The 25,640-nt window shown below is 37.8% G+C and overlaps 1 protein-coding gene across 2 annotated transcripts in view; it reads right to left on the bottom strand.

The window, feature by feature from the left end:
• PANX2 (pannexin 2) overlaps positions 1-25,640 on the bottom strand; it is a 212,673-nt gene that overhangs the window by 11,466 nt on the left and 175,567 nt on the right. Inside the window, exons 2-3 of one of the 2 annotated variants that reach the window (XM_053716634.1) lie at positions 4,282-5,711; positions 190-196 (exon numbers count right to left, since the gene is read on the bottom strand). In XM_053716634.1, the coding sequence (XP_053572609.1) occupies positions 190-196; positions 4,282-5,711 (1,437 nt within the window). Of the gene's footprint in view, positions 1-189; positions 197-4,274; positions 5,712-25,640 lie in introns of both variants that reach the window. The other variant, XM_053716633.1, reaches the window with a different exon arrangement.

Raw genomic sequence — 25,640 nt, 5'->3', positions numbered from 1 at the left:
ATATACTACAGGAAAATTCTTTAGGCTGCTCCAAGGGTGGTAACTTGCCATAGAACAAGCTATTATGCTATTGTTGTTCCCAAGTCTCTTATTTTGTATTATTGTTGTGCATCATACAAACAATTGCAGGCAGAATGAACAATTATTCTGCCTTGCACTGAAACCACACGGTACACTAACACAGCGCACTAGAGGGCTTACACACAACCTTTTATGGCTACAGCGTACATTAAAAAATAATGTATATTTAAACATAACTTGCTATTTTCTGTTTAGGATATAAGAATGTCCGTACAAGCCATGTCAGTCATTTCAGTAAAGATACTTCTATTGTGAAAAGAAAAAGCTACCAAACTGTTAACAGAGCAGGAATTAATTAAGAATTCAACTCTAAAAGAAAAAATCTCACCAACAATTCCCCACTCTGTAGCTTCCTTTCATTCAGCATTTAACTCTTTTTTTAGTAACCCCCTGGTAGGTGTGGGGTAGCTTACAACATAGATTGCTGCATTAGACAAGGCATCTCAAGATGTATTTGTCAGTTAGGATGTAGAGGAACTTTTAAAGAAGAGTTGGTAAGGCATTCTAGATAGATGGGCTATCAACAATTGTCTTAAAGGGACAGTTTACTCAAAAATGTTCTCCCCTTTAATTTGTTCCCAATGATCCACTTTACCTGCTGGAGTGTATTAAATTATTTACAAGTACATCCTTTACCCTTATATTGGCATTTGAAATAGTTAATTTAGCATGTGGTATCCCCACCTATTCTGAAAGTTTGTGGCCGCAGGTCCCAGCTATAGATAAGCTTTGTAAACACAGCCAGCAGAAGAAATTATACTCCCAGTAGGATATAACAGAGATAAGGTAATAAAATGTTGATTTTCCATTGTTCTCTCCAAGTACTGGTGATTGTTTTATGGACAGATATAAGATAAAGAAGCAGGTATATGTACACAATGTGATACAGTAATGATATCTGATTATACCTACAAGCTCAACCCATTTTATTAGGTTGTGGCTTCAAAACACAAAATCAGAGCTTTAATATATACAAATAAACCTTAAAAAGCTCATTTTCATACATTTTTACTCTGCAGTTGGTAAAAAAAGCAATTGTAAACACATTAAGGGAAAACTAATGTACAGTATACTGTCCAAGGTGGGAGACAATCTGATGGAGCAGGATAGAGAGTTTTACAGAATGAAAGAGGGAAATAGTAATGATGGGAACTGATGGACAAAGGAAGAGGTTGATGGAAGAGAATGATTTGAGAAGTATTTGGAGATAAGTGAGGAAGTATAGTGAGTGTGTGAGGTTGTTGAGAGCTTTATAAGTTAGGGTTATTATTTTGAACTCTTCCAAATCACATTGGGACATGTAGAGACTAGAAGGTACTTAGGTAGATTTGTCTAACTGATAGACTGGAGGGAGAAAGGCAGATGCTGGGAAGGACACTTAGGAGGAGGTTACAGTAGTCAATATGAAACAAAATGAGTGAGCAAATGAATAATTCTGTGTTGTGAGGGAAAGGGGAATTACATACATGCACACAGAAGGAGTTGTATATGTGGGGTAAAGGGTTAGAGTCCAGTATGACAACAGCAGAATGAAACAAGCTTGAATCCATTCAATACACAAGCAACCTCATGCTACAAACACAGAGCTAATATAGACTACTGCCATTGATCTTCTAGGCCTCATTAAAGGTACAGTACACCTAACTGTTGCAGGAACAGAAACCTCTCTTTTAGACAAACACCTATCATGACAATCTCATTGCTGAAGAAGATAAAGGCAAAATATCTTCCAAATATAAAAAGCTCTATGACTCGCAAAACCATTTCTTCCTTATGAAAAATACAGTTAGGGCAGGAGGTGGTGCACATAGGGCTCAATTGATCAAACTGTGGATGCAGCTTTGGAGCTCATTTGGTGCAGGCTTTAGACCACTGCTTCAAACTATTGGCTGCAGCAGGAGCAGTGTTGCACCAGTGGCTGCTTGTGCAATGATTATCAGGGCTGTCAGGTTTTCTAATTGGGAACCCTGTGCAATCGCACATTGATAAATGTTGTCCATATTATTAGAGTGCATACTAAAGCTAAATAGAAGTATAAGACTTTGGTCTTCTGCTTCATGTGTGTTAGATACAGATGATCTAAATAAGCTTTGTCATATCAACAGAACAGATGACGTGTGCATGTTACACAAATGTATTAGGGATACAGGTAATACATTGTCTTTAAAAAATGAACAGAAGGATATATGTAAATTTGTCATGTATACTAGTAAGAAACAGATTAAAGAAATGATAAATAAAAAGTCGCTTGGTACCTATTTTAGATTGAAAATCACTTAAAGGGACAGTATACACCAATTTTCATATAACTGTGTGTAATATACACTATTATAAAGAATAATATGCACAGATACTGATATAAAAATGCCTTTTAAAAACTTACTTAGAAGCTTCCAGTTTAGCTCTGTTTAAAAGGTGCATGTGTATGTCTGGTATGAGTTTGTGTGTGCATGAGTTTGTCTGGTGTAGGTTTGTGTGTGCATGTGTATGTCTGGTGTACGTTTGTGTGTGCATGTGTATGTCTGGTATGAGTTTTTGTGTGCATGTGTATGTCTGGTATGAGTTTGTGTGTGTATGTGTATGTCTGGTGTACGTTTGTGTGTGCATGTGTATGTCTGGTATGAGTTTGTGTGTGCATGTGTATGTCCGGTATGAGTTTGTGTGTGCATGTGTATGTCTGGTGTACGTTTGTGTGTGCATGTGTATGTCTGGTATGAGTTTGTTTGTGCATGTGTATGTCTGGTGTACGTTTGTGTGTGCATGTGTATGTCTGGTGTACGTTTGTGTGTGCATGTGTATGTCTGGTATGAGTTTTTGTGTGCATGTGTATGTCTGGTGTACGTTTGTGTGTGCATGTGTATGTCTGGTATGAGTTTGTGTGTGCATGTGTATGTCTGGTATGAGTTTGTGTGTGCATGTGTATGTCTGGTGTACGTTTGTGTGTGCATGTGCATGTGTATGTCTGGTATGAGTTTGTGTGTGCATGTGTATGTCTGGTATGCATTTGTGTGTGCATGTGTATGTCTGGTGTACGTTTGTGTGTGCATGTGTATGTCTGGTGTACGTTTGTGTGTGTATGTGTATGTCTGTTGTGCGTTTGTCTGTGTATGTGGATGTTTGTGAATGTTGTTTCTCTCTGATAGTGTAGTTTACATGTTCAGGTGCCTGTTATTTTCAGTGACTGTGATTACACAGACTGGTGAGCAGTGATTATTTATTATTTATTTAAAGGGACACTGAACCCATTTTTTTCTTCTTTCGTGATTCAGATAGTGCATGCAATTTTAAGCAACTTTCTAATTTACTCCTATTATCAAATTTTCTTCGTTCTCTTGCAGCACTTGTTTATTGGTGGGTGAATTTATTATTTTATTATTATTATACTTTATTTATGAAGCGCCAACATATTCCACAGCGCTGTCCATGGATACAATTCATTTAAAAAAAAACTATTATATAAAACTTGTAAGAGACAGGACAAAATTTACAAACACATACAGGAGGAATTGAGGGCCCTATTCCACCAATCAGTAAGAACAACCCAGGTTGTTCACTAAAAATGGTCCGGCATCTAAACTTACATTCTTGCTTTTCAAATAAAGATACCAAGAGAATGAAGAAAATTTGATAATAGGAGTAAATTAGAAAGTTGCTTAAAATTGCATGCTCTATCTGAATCAGGAAAGAAAAAAAATTGGGTTCAGTGTCCCTTTAAATGAGAACTTTAATAGCTTCTGTTCTTTTTTATTATTACAATTCAAATTTTTTACTATTTAATGACATCCACAATACAGTGACAGAAGGATGTTAAAAACCTTAAATGTTGTTGTAAATCAAGCAAGTACATTATACTTAGCAAAAGGGGGAAGAGTGGGCTTAGCAAAAGGGGGAAGAGTGGGCTGCTTTGCTTTAAATTCCCCTGGCCTATTTTTGTTCCCTGACTGCCCCTATGAAACCTATTCAGATATTTTCTGCAGATTTAATTTTGTTTAAACTTGTTACTTTATTTCTAAAATACAAAATTATAATAGCAATCATGTAGAAATCTTTTTTTAACCTAGACTGTATTTGGGAAAAACTGCTGAAGAAAGCCCATACTTCGATTGTTTATTTTTTTTAAGTGGTAATTCTATTATATCTATGATTTCTAATGCAATGTCTACAATATGGTTGGGTGAATATAAAAGTCTTACCTTTCACAGAAGATGAAATTTGAACAATTGCATTTTCCTCTTGGTTTAGGAAATCACCCTCATGGCTTTCAGACATGGCAATAGGAGCGCTGTCTTGTGTCTCTGATTTGGGTTTTTTATTGTTTAAAACATATGGATGGACATCTAAGGAAAAGTGACGAGCATGTTTTTTCTCAGCTGTGTTGGTGCTTGTGTGGTTTTTTTGAGACAGTGGAGATGACTTTGAAGAAGCTTCAGTTAGAGGTGTTATGATGCTGTCGGATGCAGTTTTCCGTCTTACAGGCTTAGGCTTTTCAGGTTTGGCATTCTCAACTTTCATTATAGCCAGTTGTTCCTTAAAGGGCTGAGGCAGAGGGTTGCTACTTGGAATCCATTTCATCTTCTTTCGAGGTCGCTTTATAACAAGATGTTCATTGACATCAATGTCTGCAGGATCTACACTTGGGTCCACTGTCTGAGACCCTGAATCACGCATTGTTGGGGTGGCATCATAATTGGACTGAGCCAATGCTGCAAGCAATTGGCGAACAACATTATCATACATCAAATCACTTTCATTAGTGATAAAATCCAGACGATTTAGGGATTTGATGTGATCCCGGTTTTCATTACAGAACATGGCAAGTATATTGATGTCACAAAATTGTGATTTCTGCCACTGTTTCTTAGTCTTTATGCCTACCTTGTTTAACTTGTCAAAAATGAAATTGGACTTTCGAACAATGAACAAATGAATTAAATTCATAAGAATAATTAAGTTCATGAAACTAAGTAAAAAAATATCGACTGAAGCAATTATACGTTGTAGCTGCACAGAGGGTAGCTTGCAGTTCATTCGTATATGTAGCTTGGAGTTGCTGGTTTTATCATAGGGTTCCCCTAGAGCACACGTGAATTCATTCTGTTTTTGAGTTGCATAATAAGTACTTAAATATGTAATTGGTAAGATGCTTAAAAATATAATGAGTAAATGTCTCCCTAAATATAGTTTGGCTAAAAAGTTACTCCGACCTCTTCTTTCCAGGTACTTTTCAAAGAGATTTTGTTCAGGGCTTTTTTCCTTCTCTGCATTTTCTATTATTTCTCTCTTTTCTCTTTCTGTAATACCAGGTCCTTTAGATTGAATTTGCTTCTCTATTTTAGGGGCTCGTCCCTCGGCTGCCCTGTGATAACAGTTATCAATTTCCTGGAGCAGAAAATTTAGCTCTGAAGTTAATCTTGTGGAGGCAAGAAATTCCCAACCTAGTGCAGGAATATACATGATCCCAGCAAAGGCCAAAAGAGCGTAGGGAAGAAACTTGTGCTCAAACAACGAAGGCCATTGGCTGCTATTCATCCCTGGTAGTGCATCTTTAAGTTCTGTCCAGCAATATCCTCTGGCATACAAGGCTTGATCCCGGGTGAAGTTGTGTGGTGTGTAACAATATATTGGCTCCTCTGCATAACAGAGAGAAAAGTCACTGCTGTGGTTTAACCTACAAAAGAAGCTCTGAAAAATAAATATATTTAACATGATATAATTGTTTTGTTATGGCTTATTTAAATAAGCTTCATCCCCATGAAATCTAGTTACATAATTATACTAGGCAACACACATTACTGTATCCACAGGCCAACATTTACGGATCTGGTAGTTAATTAATTTGGACAGGATACATTGGTGACATTCCATTACAGAAATTATTATATATTTTTTTCTATTTAAGTACCTACCTCAGCCATATGCACACATCATAATACATACCATATGTATAGCATATATGTAGTACTTACCAATTATAAAAAATAATTGCAGAATCAACTACAAATATAAATTAGCTTTTTTGAATTTATTAAAAATTTAATTGTAATGCAGGTTTCTTTAACATGTTTATCACTTGGGCTTTTAAGGTATGATTAATTTACTACAGAAATAGTTTTAAAATAGTAAATAAATCAATGTAGCAGTTATATTGCCTTGAGAAATATATTATTATATAATAAAATTAACTGTCAAATGAAAAGAATAATATACAGATGGCTTCATATATAACAATACTCAATGTTGTTTTAACTAGACAAATCAACTTATTGCAACAGTCAAGTGAACAGACTTAGGATCCTGACACCTATGGGAGTATTACAGCAGAGCACTCCTTAGTAAACCTATCACTGTATAATGTATTATAAGGGATTTGATTGTTAGACCTATGAAATGTATATAACATATAGCGTCACTTCACAATACATACCATATAGCATCACATATCACTCGATGGGAGCATCTATTTCATACACATATACACCAATTAATCACATCCATATTACATTTGTTAATGCGTTGGACGCATCAAGAGTTCGCTGCTATTGGCAGCTTTGGGAAACTCCTTTCATTACAACATGAATTACATCACTTATGACTTTCTGAGATACGATGCTCAGCTGACTTCATTCATCCATTGCCACTACAGGTAGGCAATACCCGTATTATACTATACTTAAAAAGCCCACTTGGATACACACGGTAGTCTCATCAGCGATTGATATTTCACTGTCAGGAGACAATTTGGTAGCCGGTTCTTTTTACATATGATTTTATCACTGCACGATATTTGGAAATCTATATTGAGTTATATCTCTTTAGATTGGATGACAACACATCACTAAGGGATTATACCGGTCACATACTGAGTCTTTAAACTTATTAACATGGTCAGTGCCATTACTAAGTGCAAAGGGGGGAATTTTTGTGATCTATACATTACATATAAGTCCATCCATGTAACAATTAATTGGTATCAAGTATAAACCTGTTGATTTATTAAGATGTATTCACACTATCAAAGTCATTGCCAATTATTTCAGTTCAAATGATTGTTGGTTAATGTTCTTGGAAACAGATACATTTTAGATCTCTGTTGCAACTACAATATGGGTCTACACGTTTAGAGCATGTCTCGCTTTAAACACATATTTGTGCTTTTGACGATATATCTATATAGTAATGATACCAGTACATTGCGTATTAGACTAATTTGTTTGCTTTGGGTTTGTTATATATCATTAAATGCTTAGCACTTTTAGAAATATACATTATAAAAGCATACATGTTAATCAATTACACCTGTTTAGTTAGTAAATGGGCTGTTACAGTTTGAGTGAGGGGATTGGTTATTTTGCATTTAAAAGCCAGAGCTTCCAATTTGATAACAGATGCCTGATGAAACAGCTAGCACAGCTGAGAAACGCGTTGCAATCTGATATATGCATTGTTTTTATATGCTTTGGGTGAATGTTTGCACCCTTTGTTTTAACCTGTTTTTAATCAAATATACTGAACCTATTGGAAGCCTGAGCTTGGTTTGATCTACCCAGGAAGGACACCTGGACATCTGCGCCTATTGTCCCCTCACCTAGGATCAGTTTGCTGGGACGCTGAAAGCTGCCAGCCTGCACTACTTAGCAGTGCACATAGGGTGCTGCCCTACTTGTGAGTATAACCACAACACAAGATTTGCATATACTCCTTTCCAACCACAATATCACACTAAGGGGCGCCCTCTGTCTGTGATCTTCTTTCACAGATTTATCCAATAGGATTTCAGTATCTCTCATCCTTTTTGCTGTTTTGAACAGCCAATAGGATTTCAGAAGCTCTCATTCTATTGGCTGATATGAATTTGAAGAATCAAATCAGCCAATAGGAATGCAAGGTACGCCATTTTGAAACGGCTACCTTGCATTTAACTTCAGTGTACGGAGGTGATCGTATGAAGAGGACACTCTGAGCAGGATGGGATCAGCTTCCAGGATAGCTGCCCCCCGCTGGGATGAAGATAGAAGATGCCCCCAGGATGGATGAAGGTGTCGCTGCCTGGATGAAGACTTCTCGCCGCCTGGATGAAGATGGATGTCCGGACTTCAGCAACCATGAGTAGATTTTATGGGGTTAGTGTTTTTTTTTTCTTCCATTTTTTGGGGTGTTTTTTTTTTTTTAGATTAGGGCTTTAGTCTTTTGTAAAAGAACTGAATGCCCTTTTAAGGGCAGTGAAAAAGAGCTGAATGTCTTTTTAAGGGCAATGCCCATACAAATGCCCCTTTAGGGGCAATGGGTAGCTAAGGTTTTTTATTTTGGGGGGTTGGTTGGGTGGTGGATTTTTTTTTACTGGTAAAAGAGCTGTTTCACTTAGGGCAATGCCCTACAAAAGGCCCTTTTAAGGGCTATTGGTAGTTTATTGTAGGCTAGGGGGTGTTTTTATTTTGGGGGGCTTTTTTATTTTTATAGGGCTCTTAGATTAGGTGTAATTGTTGTTATTTTTGATCATTTTGTTTATTATTTTTTGTAAGCTTAGTGTTTTTTATTTTTTCATAATTTAGTAATTATTATTTTTTGTAATTTTAGATTTTTTTATTTTTTTTTCGTAGTGTTAAGTTTTTTAAATTTGTAATTTTGATTTTTTAATTGGTAGTATTTTTTTATTTTATTAGAATAGTAATGTTAGGTTAATTTATAGTTTAATGTTAAGTTTATTTTTATTTCACAGGTAAGTTTTTATTTATTTAAATATAGTTACAGTATATTGTAATTTTAAGTTAGGGGGGTGTTAGGTTTAGGGATTAATAGTTTAAGTGTTTTGCAATGTGGGGGGGCTGGCAGTTCGCAGGTTTAGGGGTTAATAGGTTTATTTAGTAGCAGTGATGTGGGAGGCCTGAGGTTTAGGGGTTAATAACTTTATTATAGTGTTGGCAATGTTGGGGATCAGAAGAATAGGGGTTAATAACTTTATTATAGTGTTGCGATGTCGGGGAGCGGCGGAATAGGGGTTAATAACTTTATTATAGTGTCGGGGAGTGGTGCAATAGGGGTTAATAACTTTTATTAGTGTCGGTGTTTAGGGGTGTTTAGACTAAGGGTTTATGTTAGGGTGTTAGGTTTAAACGTAACTTTTTTCCCCATAGACATCAATGGGGTTGCATTACAGAGATTTTTCATTCAGGTGTCTTTTTTCTAACACTCTCTCCCCATTGATATCTATGGGGGAAAGCGTGCACGAGCATGTCAAATCAGCCCTTGGATTTTGTGCGGTATGAAGCTTAACGTCTCCATATCACACGCACAAGGAGGCTTTTCAGTAACTCGTAATAGCAGCGATATGGAGAGTGAAACTTTTTTGGCGTTAGTTTTGCACCCTGTTTAGCGCAAAACTCATAATCTAGGTGTATATTAGCTGCTCCTTATTGCTGGTCCCAGTGATGACCTGAAAAAGGAGCTTGTGATATCAGCCACAATGTTCACTGATAACATAATTTATGTAAGAACTTACCTGATAAATTCTTTTCTTTCATATTAGCAAGAGTCCATGAGCTAGTGACGTATGGGATATATATTCCTACCAGGAGGGGCAAAGTTTCCCAAACCTTAAAATGCCTATAAATACACCCCTCACCACACCCACAGTTTAACGAATAGCCAAGAAGTGGGGTGAAAAAGGTGCAAAAGCATAAAAAAATAAGGAATTGGAATAATTGTGCTTTATACAAAAAAATAATAACCACCACAAAAAAAGGGTGGGTCTCATGGACTCTTGCTAATATGAAAGAAAGGAATTTATCAGGTAAGTTCTTACATAAATTATGTTTTCTTTCATGTAATTAGCAAGAGTCCATGAGCTAGTGACGTATGGGATAGCAGATACCCAAGATGTGGAACTTCCAAAAAAGAGTCACTAGAGAGGGAGGGATAAAATAAAGACTGCCAATTCCGCTGAAAAAAATAATCCACAATCCAAATCAAAAAGGTTTAATCTTATAATGAAGAAAACTGAAATTATAAGCAGACGAATCAAACAGAGACAGCTGCCTGAAGTACTTTTCTACCAAAAACTGCTTCAGAAGAAGAAAACACATCAAAATCTGATCAACAGAAGCTTCATTCCTAAAAGCCCAGGAAGTAGAGACTGACCTAGTAGAATGATCCGTAATCCTTTGAGGCGGGGACTTACCCGACTCCACATAAGCATGATGAATCAAAGACTTTAACCAAGACGCCAAAGAAATGGCAGAAGCCTTCTGACCTTTCCTGGAACCAGAAAAGATAACAAATAGACTAGAAGTCTTTCTAAAATCTTTAGTAGCTTCAACATAATATTTTAAAGCTCTAACTACATCCAATGAATGTAACGACCTTTCCTTAGAATTCTTAGGATTAGGACATAATGAAGGGACAACAATTTCTCTACTAATGTTGTTAGAATTCACAACCTTAGGCAAAAATTGAAATTAAGTCCACAACACCGCCTTATCCTGATGAAAAATCAGAAAAGGAGATTCACAAGAAAGAGCAGATAACTCAGAAACTCTTCTAGCAGAAGAGATAGCTAAAAGAAACAATACTTTCCAGGAAAGTAATTTAATGTCCAGAGAATGCATAGGCTCAAACGGAGGAGCCTGTAAGGCTGACAAAACCAAATTAAGACTCCAAGGAGAGATTGGCTTAATGACAGGTTTGATACGTACCAAAGCCTGTACAAAACAACGAATATCAGGAAGATGAGCAATCTTTCTGCGAAAAAGAACAGAAAGAGCAGATAATTTGCAGACAAACCTTTATCCAAACCATCCTGAAGAAATTGTAACATTCTAGGAATTCTGAAAGAATGCCAGGAAAATTTATGAGAAGAACACCAAGAGATGTAAGTCTTCCAAACCCGATAATAAATCTTTCTAGAGACAGATTTTCGAGCTTGTAACATAGTATTAATCACTGAGTCAGAAAAACCTCTATGACTAAGAATTAAGCGTTCAATTTCCATACCTTCAAATTTAATGATTTGAGATCCTGATGGAAAAAAGTGTCCAAGGTTGGCAACTGGCCATCCGAACGAGATCCGCAAACCAAAACCTGTGAGGCCATGCTGGAGCCACCAGCAGTACACATGAGCGCTCCATTAGAATTTTGGAGATTACTTTCGGAAGAAGAACTAGAGGCGGAAAGATATAAGCAGGATCATAATTCCAAGGAATTGACAACGCATCCATTGCTTCCGCCTGAGGATCCCGGGATCTGGATAGATACCTGGGAAGTTTCTTGTTCAGATGAGAGGCCATCAGATCTATTTCTGGGAGACCCCAGATTTGCACAATCTGTAGAAAAACCTCTGGATGAAGAGACCGTTCGCCCGGATGTAACGTCTGGCGACTGAGATAATCCGCTTCCCAATTGTCTACACCTGGGATGTGAACCGCAGAAATTAGACAGGAGCTGGATTCCGCCCATACAAGTATCCGAGATACTTCTCTCATAGCTTGAGGACTGTGAGTCCCACCTTGATGATTGACATATGCCACGGTCGTGACATTGTCTGTTTGAAAACAAATAAACGATTCTCTCTTTAGAAGAGGCCAGAACTGAAGAGCTCTGAAAATCGCACGGAGTTCCAAAATGTTGATTGGTAATCTCGCCTCCTGAGATTCCCAAACCCCCTGCGCCGTCAGAGATCCCCATATAGCTCCCCAACCTGAAAGACTTGCATCTGTTGAGATCACAGTCCAGGTTGGACGAACAAAAGAGGCCCCTTGAATTAAACGATGGTGATCCATCCACCAAGTTAGAGATGAACGAACATTGGGATTTAAGGATATTATTTGTGATATCCTTGTATAATCCCTGCACCACTGGTTCAGCATACAAAGCTGAAGTGGTCTCGTGTGAAAACGAGCAAAAGGGATCGCGTCTGAAGCAGCAGTCATGAGACCTAAAATCTCCATGCATAATGCTACCGAAGGGAACAATTGAGACTGAAGGTTTCGACAGGCTGAAACCAATTTCAGACGTCTCTTTTCTGTCAGAGACAAAGTCATGGACACTGAATCTATTTGGAAACCTAAAAAGGTTACTCTTGTCTGAGGAATCAAAGAACTTTTTGGTAAATTGATCCTCCAACCATGTCTTTGAAGAAACAACACAAGTTGATTCGTGTGAGATTCTGCAGAATGTAAAGACTGAGCAAGTACCAAGATATCGTCCAAATAAGGAAATACTGCAATACCCTGTTCTCTGATTACAGAGAGAAGGGCACCTAGAATCTTCGAAAAGATTCTTGGCACAGTTGCTAGACCAAATGGAAGGGCAATAAACTGGTAATGCTTGTCTAGAAAAGAGAATCTCAGAAACTGGTAGTGATCTGAGTGAATAGGAATATGCAGATATGCATCCTGTAAGTCTATGTTAGACATATAATGCCCTTGCTGAACAAAAGGCAGAATAGTTCTTATAGTCACCATTTTGAATGTTGGTATCCTTACATATCGATTCAATATTTTTAAATCCAGAACTGGTCTGAAAGAATTCTCTTTCTTTGGCACAATGAATAGATTTGAATAAAACCCCAGACCCCGTTCCAGAACTGGAACTGGCATAATTACCCCAGCTAACTCTAGGTCTGAAACACATTTCAGAAACGCTTGAGCCTTCACTGGATTTACTGGAATGCATGAGAGAAAAAAATCTTCTCACAGGTGGCCTTACCTTGAAACCTATTCTGTACCCTAGTGAAACAATGTTCTGAATCCAAAGATTGTGAATCGAATTGATCCAAACATCTTTGAAAAATCGTAACCTGCCCCCTACCAGCTGCGCTGGAATGAGGGCCGCACCTTCATGCGGATTTAGGAGCAGGTTTTGACTTTCTGGAAGGCTTGGATTTATTACAGACTGGATTAGGTTTCCAACCGGAAACCGTTCCTTTAAGAGAAGGGTCGTTCTTTTGCTCTCTATTTTGACGAAAGGAACGAAAACGATTAGCAGCCCTAAAATTACCTTTAGATTTTTTGCCCTGGGGCAAAAATGCTCCCTTCCCTCCAGTAACAGTTGAAATTATAGAATCCAACTGAGAACCAAACAACTTATTACCTTGGAAAGAGAGAGAAAGCAAAGTTGACTTAGAAGTCATATCTACATTCCAAGATTTAAGCCATAAAGCTCTTTTGGCTAAAATAGCTAAAGACATATACCTGACATCAACTCTAATGATATCAAAAATGGCATCACAGACAAAGTTATTAGCATGTTGAAGAAGTTTAACAATGCTATATGCATTATGATCTTTTAATTGTTGCGCTAAAGCCTCCAACCAAAAAGTTGAAGCTGCAGCAACATCAGCCAAAGATATAGCAGGTCTAAGTAAATTGCCTGAACATAAATAAGCTTTTCTTAAAAAATATTCAATCTTCCTATCCAAAGGATCTTTAAACGAAGTGCTATCTGCCGTAGGAATAGCAGTACGTTTAGCAAGGGTAGAGATAGCTCCATCGACCTTAGGGATTTTATCCCAAAACTCCAATCTATCAGATGGCACAGGGTACAATTTCTTAAACCTTGGAGAAGGAGTAAATGAAGTACCCAAACTATCCCATTCCCTAGCAATCACATCTGAGATAGCATCAGGAACTGGAAAAACTTCCGGGATTAATACATGAGGCTTATAAACCTAATTTAAACATTTAGTAGTTTTAGTATCAGGAGGACTGGATTCCTCCATATCTAATGCAATCAAAACTTCTTTTAGTAATGAACGAATAAACTCCATTTTAAATAAATATGAGGATTTATCAGAATCAATATCTGTAGTAGAATCTTCTGAACCAGAAAAAACCTCATCAGAATCAGATAAGTCAGAATGATGACGGTCACCTACAAATTCATCTGAAATGTGAGAAGTTTTGAAAGACCTTTTACGTTTATTGGAAGGAGGAATAACAGACAGAGCCTTCCTAATAGAATTAGAAACAAATTATTTTACATTAACAGGAACATCCTGAACGTTAGATGTTGAAGGAACAACAACAGGTAAAGGATTATTACTAATGGAGACACAATCAGCATTGGAAAGTTTATCATGGCAGCTTTCACAAACTACAGCTGGAGGAACAGTTACCACAAGTTTACAACATATGCACTTAACTTTGGTAGAACCAGCATCAGGCAACGTCTGTTCATTAGTGGATTTTGATCCAGGGTCGGGATGAGACATCTTGCAATATGTAATAGAAAAAACAACATATAAAGCAAAATTATCAAATTCCTTAAATGACAGTTTCAGGAATGGGAAAGAATGCAAAAAAATAAGCTTCTAGCAACCAGAAGCAATGAAGAGAAATGTTTAAATAATTTGAGTAAAAGAGACGCCCCATTTTTTTGGCGCAAAAAAATGTCTGAATATGCATGCGTAATAGAATACAACGAAAATTTTTAGCGCCAAAAAAAAAAAAAAAGATTGCGCCAAAAATAACGAAATAAAAAGAAACATTTCCCGCCCCCGCGAGCTTAACAGCACACAGGAAAAATGGCCAAATGAAAAAATTTTCAAGGTAAGAAAAAAATAATTAAATGCATTATCCCAATAATGAAACTGACAGTCTGAAAATAAGGAATACCGTTTATCCTGAATCAAGGCAAATAAATGTTTGAATACATATATTTAGAACTTTATATATAAAGTGCCCAACCATAGCGTAGAGTGTCACAAAAAATAAGACATACTTACCCCAGGACACTCCTCTACATAAAGCAGATAGCCAAACCAGTACTGAAACGAGAATCAGTAGAGGTAATGGTATATAAGAGTATATCGTCGATCTGAAAAGGGAGGTAGGAGAAGAAATCTCTACGACCGATAACAGAGAGCCTATGAAAAAGATCCCCTAGAGGTAGACCCTTGTTCTCGAATAGGCAATACTCTCTTCACATCCCTCTGACATTCGCTGCACTCTGAGAGGAAAACCGGGCTTCAACCTGTTGCAAAGCGCATATCAACGTAGAATCAAAGCACAAACTTACTTCACCACCTCCACGGGAGGCAAAGTTTGTAAAACTGAATTGTGGGTGTGGTGAGGGGTGTATTTATAGGCATTTTAAGGTTTGGGAAACTTTGCCCCTCCTGGTAGGAATGTATATCCCATACGTCACTAGCTCATGGACTCTTGCCAATTACATGAAAGAAATATATATATATATATATATATATATATATATATATATATATATATATATATTATAAATATAAGTTTTACTGCCTAGTAACACAAGATAAGACCTTCCTCACAGGAAGTATGCCTAACTGCAATCTACCCCCATTGCATTAACTATGACATTGGCCATCAGAAATCATCATGACTTCCACAAAAAATCCTAACAACCTGGTTCCATTCTGACCTAACACCACAAGAACCCCCTGTTACCCCCCACCCCATGAACTCTACCATCAAACGCCCCTAGCTTCTCTCCCCCAAAAGCATCCACACAAAAAAAATCAGCCAATCAGAGTATGGAGGTTCTGTCTTGAAAGTGATCGCTCCTATCCAATTTCTCAATAGTTAAAGGGACATAAAACCCATATTTTTTCTTTCATGATTCAGATAAAGAATGCAATTTTAAACAACATTCCAATTTACTTCTATTATCTAATTTGCTTGATTCTTTAGATATCCTTTGATGAAGAAATAACAATGCACATGGGTGAGCAAATCACATGAGGCATCTATGTGCAGCCACCAATCAGCAGCTACTGAGCCTATTAAGATATGCTTTTCAACATATTATAACAAGAGAATTAAGCAAATTAGATAATAGAAGTACATTGGAAAGTTGTTTAAAATTACATTCTTTTTCTAAACCATGAAAGAATAAAATTGGGTTTCATGTCCCTTTAAAGGGATACTAAACCCAAATTTTTTTATTTTATGATTTGCATGGAGCATGCAATTTTAAGCAACTTTCTAATATACTCCTATTATATTTTTTTCCCCGTTCTCTTAGTATCTTTATTTTTAAAAAAAGCAGGAATGAAAGTTTAGGAGCCGGATAATTTTTGGTTCAACACCTGGGTACTGCTTGCTGATTGGTAGATACATTTATCCACCAATCAGCAAGCAATACCCAGGTGCTGAACCTAAAATGGGCCGGCTTCTAAGTTTTCATTCCTGCTTTTCAAATAAAGATACCAAGAGAATGAAGAACAATTGATAATAGGACTAAATTAGAAAGTTGCTTAAAATTGCATGCTCTATCTGAATCATGAAAGAAAAAATTTAGGATTAGTATCCCTTTAAAAGAGTAACCAAACAGGATTACTTGAAAAGGAATTAAATCAGGAGGATCCCCAGATAAACCCTAGACCTACAATCAGGATAAGAACTGGAAGGGACCCTGATGGCTGTCCAGAATATGCTAACGATAGACAGAGCTGGAACAATAATAACCATAGGTGCTTTTGAAGTTATTTAGGGTTTTAATTAAAAACAGAGATGATAACAACCACCCACAGATAGATAAGTGACTACTTTTACTGATGATACTATGGAAGTCGGAATTTCCTTGTGGGCCTCATGTTTCCTCCCAGCAGTCTTATGCTTAGATTTAGAGTTCTGTGTTAGCCGTCAAAAGCAGCATTAAGGGGTCCTAACGCTGCTTTTTACCGCCCGCTGGTATTTAGAGTCAGTCAGGAAAGGGTCTAACGCTCACTTCCAAGCCGCGACTTTTCCATACCGCAGATCCCCTTACGCCATTTGCGTATCCTATCTTTTCAATGGGATCTTCCTAACGCCGGCATTGAGAGTCTTGGCTGAAGTGAGCGGTAGAGCCTCTACCGACAAGACTCCATCTGCAGAAAAAAGTCAGTAGTTAAGAGCTTTCTGGGCTAATGCCAATTTATAAATCTCTTAACTGTGCTCTAAAGTACACTAACACCCATAAACTACCTATGTACCCCTAAACCGAGGTCCCCCCACATCGCCGCCACTATAATAACATTTTTTAACCCTTATTCTGCTGAACGCACACCGCCGCCACCTACATTATCCCTATGTACCCCTAATCTGCTGCCCCTAACATCACCAACACCTACATAATATTTATTAACCCCTAATCTGCCGACCGGACCTCGCTGCTACTGTAATAAATGTATTAACCCCTAAAGCTAAGTCTAACCCTAACCCTAACACCCCCTAAATTAAATATAATTTTAATCTAGCGAAATAAATTAAATATTATTAACTAAAGTCTTCCTATTTAAAGCTAAATACTTACCTGTAAAAAAAAACCTAATATAGCTACAATATAACGAATAATTATATTGTAGCTATTTTAGGATTTATATTTATTTTACAGGCAACTTTGTATTTATTTTACCTAGGTACAATAGCTATTAAATAGTTATTAACTATTTAATAGCTACCTAGTTAAAATAATTACAAAGTTACCTCTAAAATAAATCCTAACCTAAGTTACAATTAAACCTAACACTACACTATCAATAAGTACCTAAAATACTTACCTGTAAAATAAACCCTAATATAGCTACAATATAACAAATAATTATATTGTAGCTATTTTAGGATTTATATTTATTTTACAGGCAACTTTGTATTTATTTTACCTAGGTACAATAGCTATTAAATAGTTATTAACTATTTAATAGCTACCTAGTTAAAATAATTACAAAGTTACCTCTAAAATAAATCCTAACCTAAGTTACAATTAAACCTAACACTACACTATCAATAAATAAATTAAATCAATTAACTACAAGTACCTACAATTAAATAAACTAAACTAAATTACAAAAAAACAAACACTAAATTACAAAAAATAAAAAAAGATTACAAGAATTTTAAGCTAATTACACCTACTCTAAGCCCCCTAATAAAATAACAAAGCCCCCCAAAATAAAAAAATTCACTACCCTAATCTAAATTAAAATAGTTAACAGCTCTATTACCTTACCAGCCCTTAAAAGGGTTATTTCTTTCATGTAATTGGCAAGAGTCCATGAGCTAGTGACATATGGGATATACAATCCTACCAGGAGGGGCAAAGTTTCCCAAACCTCAAAATGCCTATTAATACACCCCTCACCACACCCACAATTCAGTTTTACAAACTTTGCCTCCTATGGAGGTGGTGAAGTAAGTTTGTGCTAAGATTTCTACGTTGATATGCGCTTCTCAGCATTGTTGAAGCCCGATTCCTCTCAGAGTACAGCGAATGTCAGAGGGACGTGAAGGGAGTATCACTTATTTGAATACGATGATTTCCCTAACGGAGGTCTATTTCATAGGTTCTCTGTTATCGGTCGTTGAGATTCATCTCCTACCTCCCTTTTCAGATCGACGATATACTCTCAATTTACCATTACCTCTACTAATAACTGTTTTAGTACTGGTTTGGCTATCTGCTATATGTGGATGGGTGTCTTTTGGTAAGTATGTTTTTTATTACTTAAGACACCTCAGCTATGGTTTGGCACTTTATGCATTTATATAAAGTTCTAAATATATGTATTGTACTTATATTTGCCATGAGTCAGGTTCATGTATTTCCTTCAGCAGACTGTCAGTTTCATATTTGGGGAATTTAAACATTTTAAGAAATGTATTTCTTACCTGGGGTTTAGTCTTTTTTTCAATTGACTACTTTTTGCTATTGCGGGTATTAGGCCAGCGGGTGCGTCAAATGCTTAACTTTATTGCGTCATTCTTGGCGCAAAAATATTTTTGGCGCGAAAAAATACGTTTATAACGCAACTTTGTCATTTCCGGCGTCATACGTGACGCCGAGACCTTTCACACGGCTGCGTCATTAGTGACGCGAGTGTGTCATTTCCGGTTATTTTTGTCGGCAAAAAAGTTTACGTTACGTTGTGCGTCATACTTGGCGCCAAATTTTTTTCATTATTTCAATACCCCATTGATGTTTGCCTCTTGCTTTTTTTTCTATCAGAGGCCTATGCTTTTGCCATTCCTGAAACTGTCATATAAGGAAATAGAATATTTTGCTTTGTATGTTGTTTTTTCTCTTACATTCAGCAAGATGTCCCAATCGGATCCTGTCTCAGAAGTTTCTGCTGGAACATTGCTACCTGACATCGGGTCTACCAAAGCTAAGTGCATTTGTTGTAAAAGTGTAGAAATTATTCCACCAAATGTCATTTGTAATAGTTGTCATGATAAACTTTTACATGCAGATAGTGTTTCCATCAGTAATAGTACATTGCCAGTTGCAGTTCCTTCAACTTCTAATGTACATGATATACCTGTAAATTTTAAAGAATTTGTTTCTGATTCTATTTTGCAGGCTTTGTCTGCATTTCCACCTTCTTATAAACGTAAAAGGTTTAAAACTTCTCATTTAGCTGATGAAATTTCAAATGACCAGCAACATAATAATTTATCCTCTTCTGATGAGGATCTATCTGATTCAGAAGATCCTTCCTCAGACATTGACACTGACAAATCTACTTATTTATTTAAAATAGAGTATATGCATTCTTTATTAAAAGAAATGTTAATTACTTTGGATATTGAGGAAACCAGTCCTATTGACGTTCAGTCTAATAAACGTTTAAATGCTGTTTTTAAACCTCATGTGGTTTCCCCAGGTGTTTTTCCCATTCCTGAGGCTATTTCTGATATGATTTCTAGGGAATGGAATAAGCCAGGTACTTTTTTTATTCCTTCTTCAAGGTTCAAGAAATTGTATCCTTTACCAGCAAATTCTATAGAGTTTTGGGAAAAAATCCCCAAAGTTGATGTTGCTATTTCTACTCTTGTTAAACGTACCACTATTCCTATGGAAGATAGTACTTCCTTTAATGATTCTTTAGATAGGAAGCTTGAATCTTATCTAAGGAAGGCCTATTTATATTCAGGTCATCTTCTCAGACCTTCTATTTCTTTGGCTGATGTTGCGGCTGCCTCAACGTTTTGGTTGGAGAATTTAGCGCAACGAGAATTGGATCCTGACATATCTAGCATTACTCGCTTACTGCAACATGCTAATCATTTTATTTGTGATGCCATTTTTGATATTATCAAAATTGATGTTAGATTCATGTCTTTAGCTGTATTAGCTTGAAGAGCTTTGTGGCTTAAATCTTGGAATGCTGATATGACATCTAAATCAAGATTACTATCTCTTTCTTTCCAAGGTAATAATTTATTTGGTTCTCAGTTGGATTCTATTATTTCAACTATCACTGGAGGAAAAGCAGTTTTTTTGCCTCAGGATAAAAAAACCTAAGGGTAAATCTAAGGCTTCTAACCATTTTCATTCCTTTCGTCAGAATAAGGAACAAAAACTCAATCCTCCTCCCAAGGAATCTGTTTCCAATTGGAAGCCTTCCTCAAATTGGAATAAATCCAAGCCATTTAGGAAACCAAAGTCTGCCCCTAAGTCCGCATGAAGGTGCGGCCCTCATTCCAGCTCAGCTGGTAGGGGGCAGATTAAGGTTTTTCAAGGATTTTGGATAAAATCTGTAAAAAATCATTGGATTCAGAGCATTGTCTCTCAAGGGTATCGAATAGGATTCAAAGTAAGACCTCCTGTGAGAAGATTTTTTCTCTCACGCATCCCTGTAAATCCAGTAAAAGCTCAGGCTTTTCTGAAGTGTGTTTCAGACCTGGAGTCTTCAGGGGTAATCATGCCAGTTCCTCCTCAGGAACAAGGTTTGGGGTTTTATTCAAACCTATTCATTGTACCAAAGAAAGAAAATTTATTCAGACCAGTTCTGGATCTGAAAATTTTGAATCGTTATGTAAGAGTACCAACTTTCAAGATGGTGACTATAAGGACTATTCTGCCTTTTGCTCAGCGAGGACATTATATGTCCACAATAGACTTGCAGGATGCATGCCTTCATATTCCGATTCATCCAGAACACTATCAGTTTCTGAGATTCTCTTTTCTAGACAAGCATTACCAATTTGTTGCTCTTCCATTTGGCCTAGCAACAGCTCCAAGGATCTTTTCAAAGGTTCTGGGTGCCCTATTATCTGTAATCAGAGAACAGGATATTGCGGTGTTTCCTTATTTGGATGATATCTTGGTACTAGCTCAGTCTTTACATACTGCAGAATCTCACATGAATTAACTAGTGTTGTTTCTTCAGAAAAATGGTTGGAGGATCAATTTACCAAAAAGTTTCTTGATTCCTCAGACAAGGGTCACCTTTTTAGGCTTCCAGATAGATTCAGTGTCCATGACTCTGTCTCTAACAGACAAGAGACGTATAAAATTGTGCATGGAAGTTTTAGGTCTCATGACTGCAGCATTGGACGCGATCCCCTTTGCTCGTTTTCACATGAGACCTCTACAGCTTTGCATGCTGAATCAATGGTGCAGGGATTATACAAAGATATCGCATTTAATATCCTTGAATCCCGATGTACGACACTCTCTGACATGGTGGATAGATCACCATCGTTTGGTTCAAGGGGCTTCTTTTGTTCGGCCAACCTGGACTGTAATCTCAACAGATGCGAGTCTTTCAGGTTGGGGAGCTGTTTGGGGATCTCTGACAGCACAAGGGGTTTGGAAATTTCAAGAGGCGAGATTACCAATAAATATTTTAGAACTCTGTGCAATTCTCAGGGCTCTTCAGTTTTGGCCTCTGCTAAAGAGAGAACCATTCATTTGTTTTCAGACAGACAATATCACAACTGTGGCTTATGTCAATCATCAAGGTGGGACTCACAGTCCCCAAGCTATGAAAGAAATATCTCGGATACTTGCTTGGGCGGAATCCAGCTCTTGTCTAATCTCTGCGGTGCATATCCCAGGTGTAGACAATTGGGAGGCGGATTATCTCAGCCGCCAGACTTTACATCCAGGGGAGTGGTCTCTCCATCCAGATGTGTTTTCTCAGATTGTTCAGATGTGGGGTCTTCCAGAGATAGATCTCATGGCCTCTCATCTAAACAAGAAACTTCCCAGATACCTGTCCAGGTCCAGGGATGTTCAGACGGAAGCAGTGGATGGACTGACAGTTCCTTGGTGTTATCATCCTTCTTACATTTTCCCGCCTCTAGTTCTCCTTCCAAGAGTGATCTCCAAAATCATCATGGAACAGTCTTTTGTGTTGCTGGTGGCTCCAGCATGGCCACACAGGTTTTGGTATGCGGATCTGGTTCGGATGTCAAGTTGCCCGCTGTCACACCCGTATGCGTATCTGAGGAATACAAAATAATTTCGCTATAAATGGTAAGACCTCAATTGCCGAGACAAAATAAAGTCAAAATTAATGTAGCAGAAAGTTACTGAAGAGTACAATGAGTGGTTGTATCTTCATTGTAACACCAAGCTGTGATTTCTATAATGGTGGTGTAAATAAGATTACCCTATAGCTGCCACATGTGCAGAGGAGTGCACTGAGAAAATGCAGCAGGGAAATCTGTTTACACCCCAGAGGTCAGATAAGGCATATAGGGCAGAACTAAATAAAATAAGAAGCAGAAACTTCTATAAAAAATAATCAATTGTTAGTGCAGGAAATATAAGCAGATGAGGTGTAATTGAACCTATTAAAAATAAAGTCTTATAGAAAAATATGAAGGTTGTATACTGTCCAAGTAGCATAAAATCTCAATAGGAGTGGAATTTAGGTGCAGGATACCACAGCATAATACTTATGAAGTTTAGGGCTTACCGGAGATCAAATCGTTGAGAGAGCTGTGCGATACAAAGTGTGGTTACAGAGGGCTGTGTCAGTCCGACTGTGCTGAAGTTGGCGTGTGACGTCACCGCCGCCTGGCTTGGATGAGCGTGGTTGTATCCCAGCTGACTGCCGATGCAGTGTAATCCGGAGCAGAGAAAATACAGGGCAGTAGAGATGACAAAGTGTTAGAGAGCGCTGTGGATTAATAGCAGAAAGTAATTTTGTCAAATGCTGAATCGAAGGAATGTGAACAGCGTTCACTTTGGCAGTTTGTGATCAGGTCGCGTGGATCCGTCTGTTGAAACAGAGTACACAGCAGGAGTTGGCTTGTAGTGTATCAGAGGTATAACTTCAATACTAAGCAACTTGTGAAGTGGGAGGCAACCTTAAATAGGGTGGAGAGGATAAGGTGAGCAGAAAATTAAAGGAACAGTGATTACTGACAGGTAGTATGAGAGGAATCCCTGACAGAATCCCCCATCTAATTAGCAACTCCCGGGGCTCATGGTCCAGGGCGGTCAGGGTTTCTTTGATGGAAACTGGAAACCAGACGCGGAGCTGAAATGTTGCTGGCAAGAGTTTTCCTCCTTGGAGTAGCCCTTCCAGCTGATGAGGTATTGTAGAGCTCCTCGGTACAGGCAGGAGTCGAGAATAGATCTTATTTCATACTCGACATTTGGATCAATGGTAACGGTTGGAGTAGACCGTTGATTTGAGATGCGTCTTACCTCCCTATAGGTTTTAATAGGGAGACGTGAAATGTTGGGTGAATCTTTAATGTGTCAGGTAACTTGAGGCGGACAGCATTTGGATTGATCACTTTCTCAACTGGATATGGTCCAACGAAAAGAGGGGAGAGTTTTCTGGATGGAGTATTCATTCTCAGGTTTTTTGTAGAGAGCCATACTAAGTCGCCTATTTGGTAGACTGGAGGAGTTCTTCTGTGTTTGTCATAGTAATGTTTTTGTATGTCTTTGGCTCGTTTTATGGAGGATTCGATAGAGCTGAAGTTTGAGGAGATGGAGTCAGACAATTCCGAGATGCTGGGAGAGAGGGACTGTGAAGTAGGTAACAACTGGAAAGAAGGGTGAAAACCATAATTTGCAAAGAACGGGGTTTGATTGGTAGTGGAATGTAACGTATTATTGTAACAGAATTCTGCATAAGGTAAAAGTTCAGACCAATGGTCTTGTTGTGTTGAACAGAATGCTCTCAAGAATTGCTCAAGCCACTGATTACATCTTTCCGTCTGTCCGTTTGTTTGCGGATGATACGCAGTGGTAAGTCTCCTGTCGATGTTGAATATTTTACAGAATTGCGACCACAACTTGCTGGAGAATTGTGTGCCCCGATCGGAAAGGATAGTAGTGGGTATACCATGGTATTTGATAACATTGGAAATAAGTAAACGGATAGTCTCCATAGCAGTAGGTAGTTTGTTACATGGAATAAAATGACACATTTTTGTGAACAAATCCACAACAACAAGAATGGTGGTGTTTTTTGAGGAAAGAGGCAGGTCAACAATAAAATCAAGTGCAATGTCGGACCATGGCCTCTTTGGTGTAGGTAGAGAAAGTAGCTTGATAGTAAGATCAAGCTCCGCCTTTGTTTGATCCTTTCTTTGTTCGATTTTTAGGATAGGCAGGGAGTCAGTGGTGAAACAGAGAAAATTTTGAGGTGGGATAAGAGATTGTTGAAGGGATGGTGAAGGTTTGTCCACTGGCATACGTGAGAGGGCATCCGCCTTCTGATTTTTTCCAGATGGACGAAAAGTAATTAGGTAATTAAACCTTGATAGGAATAGATTCCAGCAGACTTGTCTAGCAGATAAGGTCCTAGTAGACTTTAGGTACTGTAAGTTCCTATGGTCGGTATAGATTAGAATAGGAATAAGAGTCCCTTCCAACAGGTGTCGCCAATGTTCCAAAGATAGCTTTATAGCGAGTAACTCTTTATCCCCGATGGGATAGTTTTGTTCAGCCAAATTCAGGGTTCGTGAGTAGTAGGCGACAGGGTGTAGGGTTTTTTTCAAGTCTTCCCTCTGAGACAAGATTGCACCTACTGCATAGTTGGATGCATCGACTTCCAGAACAAATTGGTATTTTGGGTCGGGGAACCGGAGGATGGGAGCAGTGGTAAATTTTTCCTTGAGGAAATCAAATGCTTTTTGAGCATCAGAGGACCATTTGAAAGTTCTATTGGATTTTGTTAACGAAGTAAGTGGAACTGTGAGCTTGGAGAAATTTTTTATAAACTTTCGATAAAAGTTCGCAAATCCCATAAAACTTTGTACCTGTTTTTTGGTTTTAGGGATGGGCCACTGTAGAATTGTATTGATTTTGTTGTCCTCCATATGAATGCCTGCTGGGGAAATTTCGTAACCTAGAAATGAAATAGACTGCGAATTGAATATACATTTTTCAGCCTTTGCGTATAGATGGTTACTTCTAAGTCTGGAGAGAACTTGTTTTACATGGGTGATGTGTTCAGGTAAGGACTTGGAGTATACTAGTATATCATCCAGGTAGATGACAATGTAAACATCCAGGATATCTCTGAACACGTCGTTGATAAGATGTTGAAAAGTAGCAGGGGCATTACATAACCCAAATGGCATGACGATGTATTCGAACAATCCATAGCGAGTTCGAAACGCTGTCAACCATTCATCCCCAGATCTTATTCGGATTAGGTTGTAAGCCCCCCTTAGGTCCAATTTAGTGAAGTATTTGGCCCCTTCAAGTCTCTCTATGAGCTCCGGAATCAACGGCAAAGGGTACCTATTTTTTATGGTAATCTGATTCAATTTTCTATAGTCGATTATGGGTCTTAGTGAACCGTCTTTATTTTTCACGAAAAATATCCCCGCACCTGCGGGAGAAGTAGAGGGGCGTAT

This window comes from Bombina bombina, chromosome 6 (assembly GCF_027579735.1).
Source record: "Bombina bombina isolate aBomBom1 chromosome 6, aBomBom1.pri, whole genome shotgun sequence".
Taxonomy (NCBI): domain Eukaryota; kingdom Metazoa; phylum Chordata; class Amphibia; order Anura; family Bombinatoridae; genus Bombina; species Bombina bombina.
This window is presented reverse-complemented; position numbering and strand designations above follow the sequence as displayed.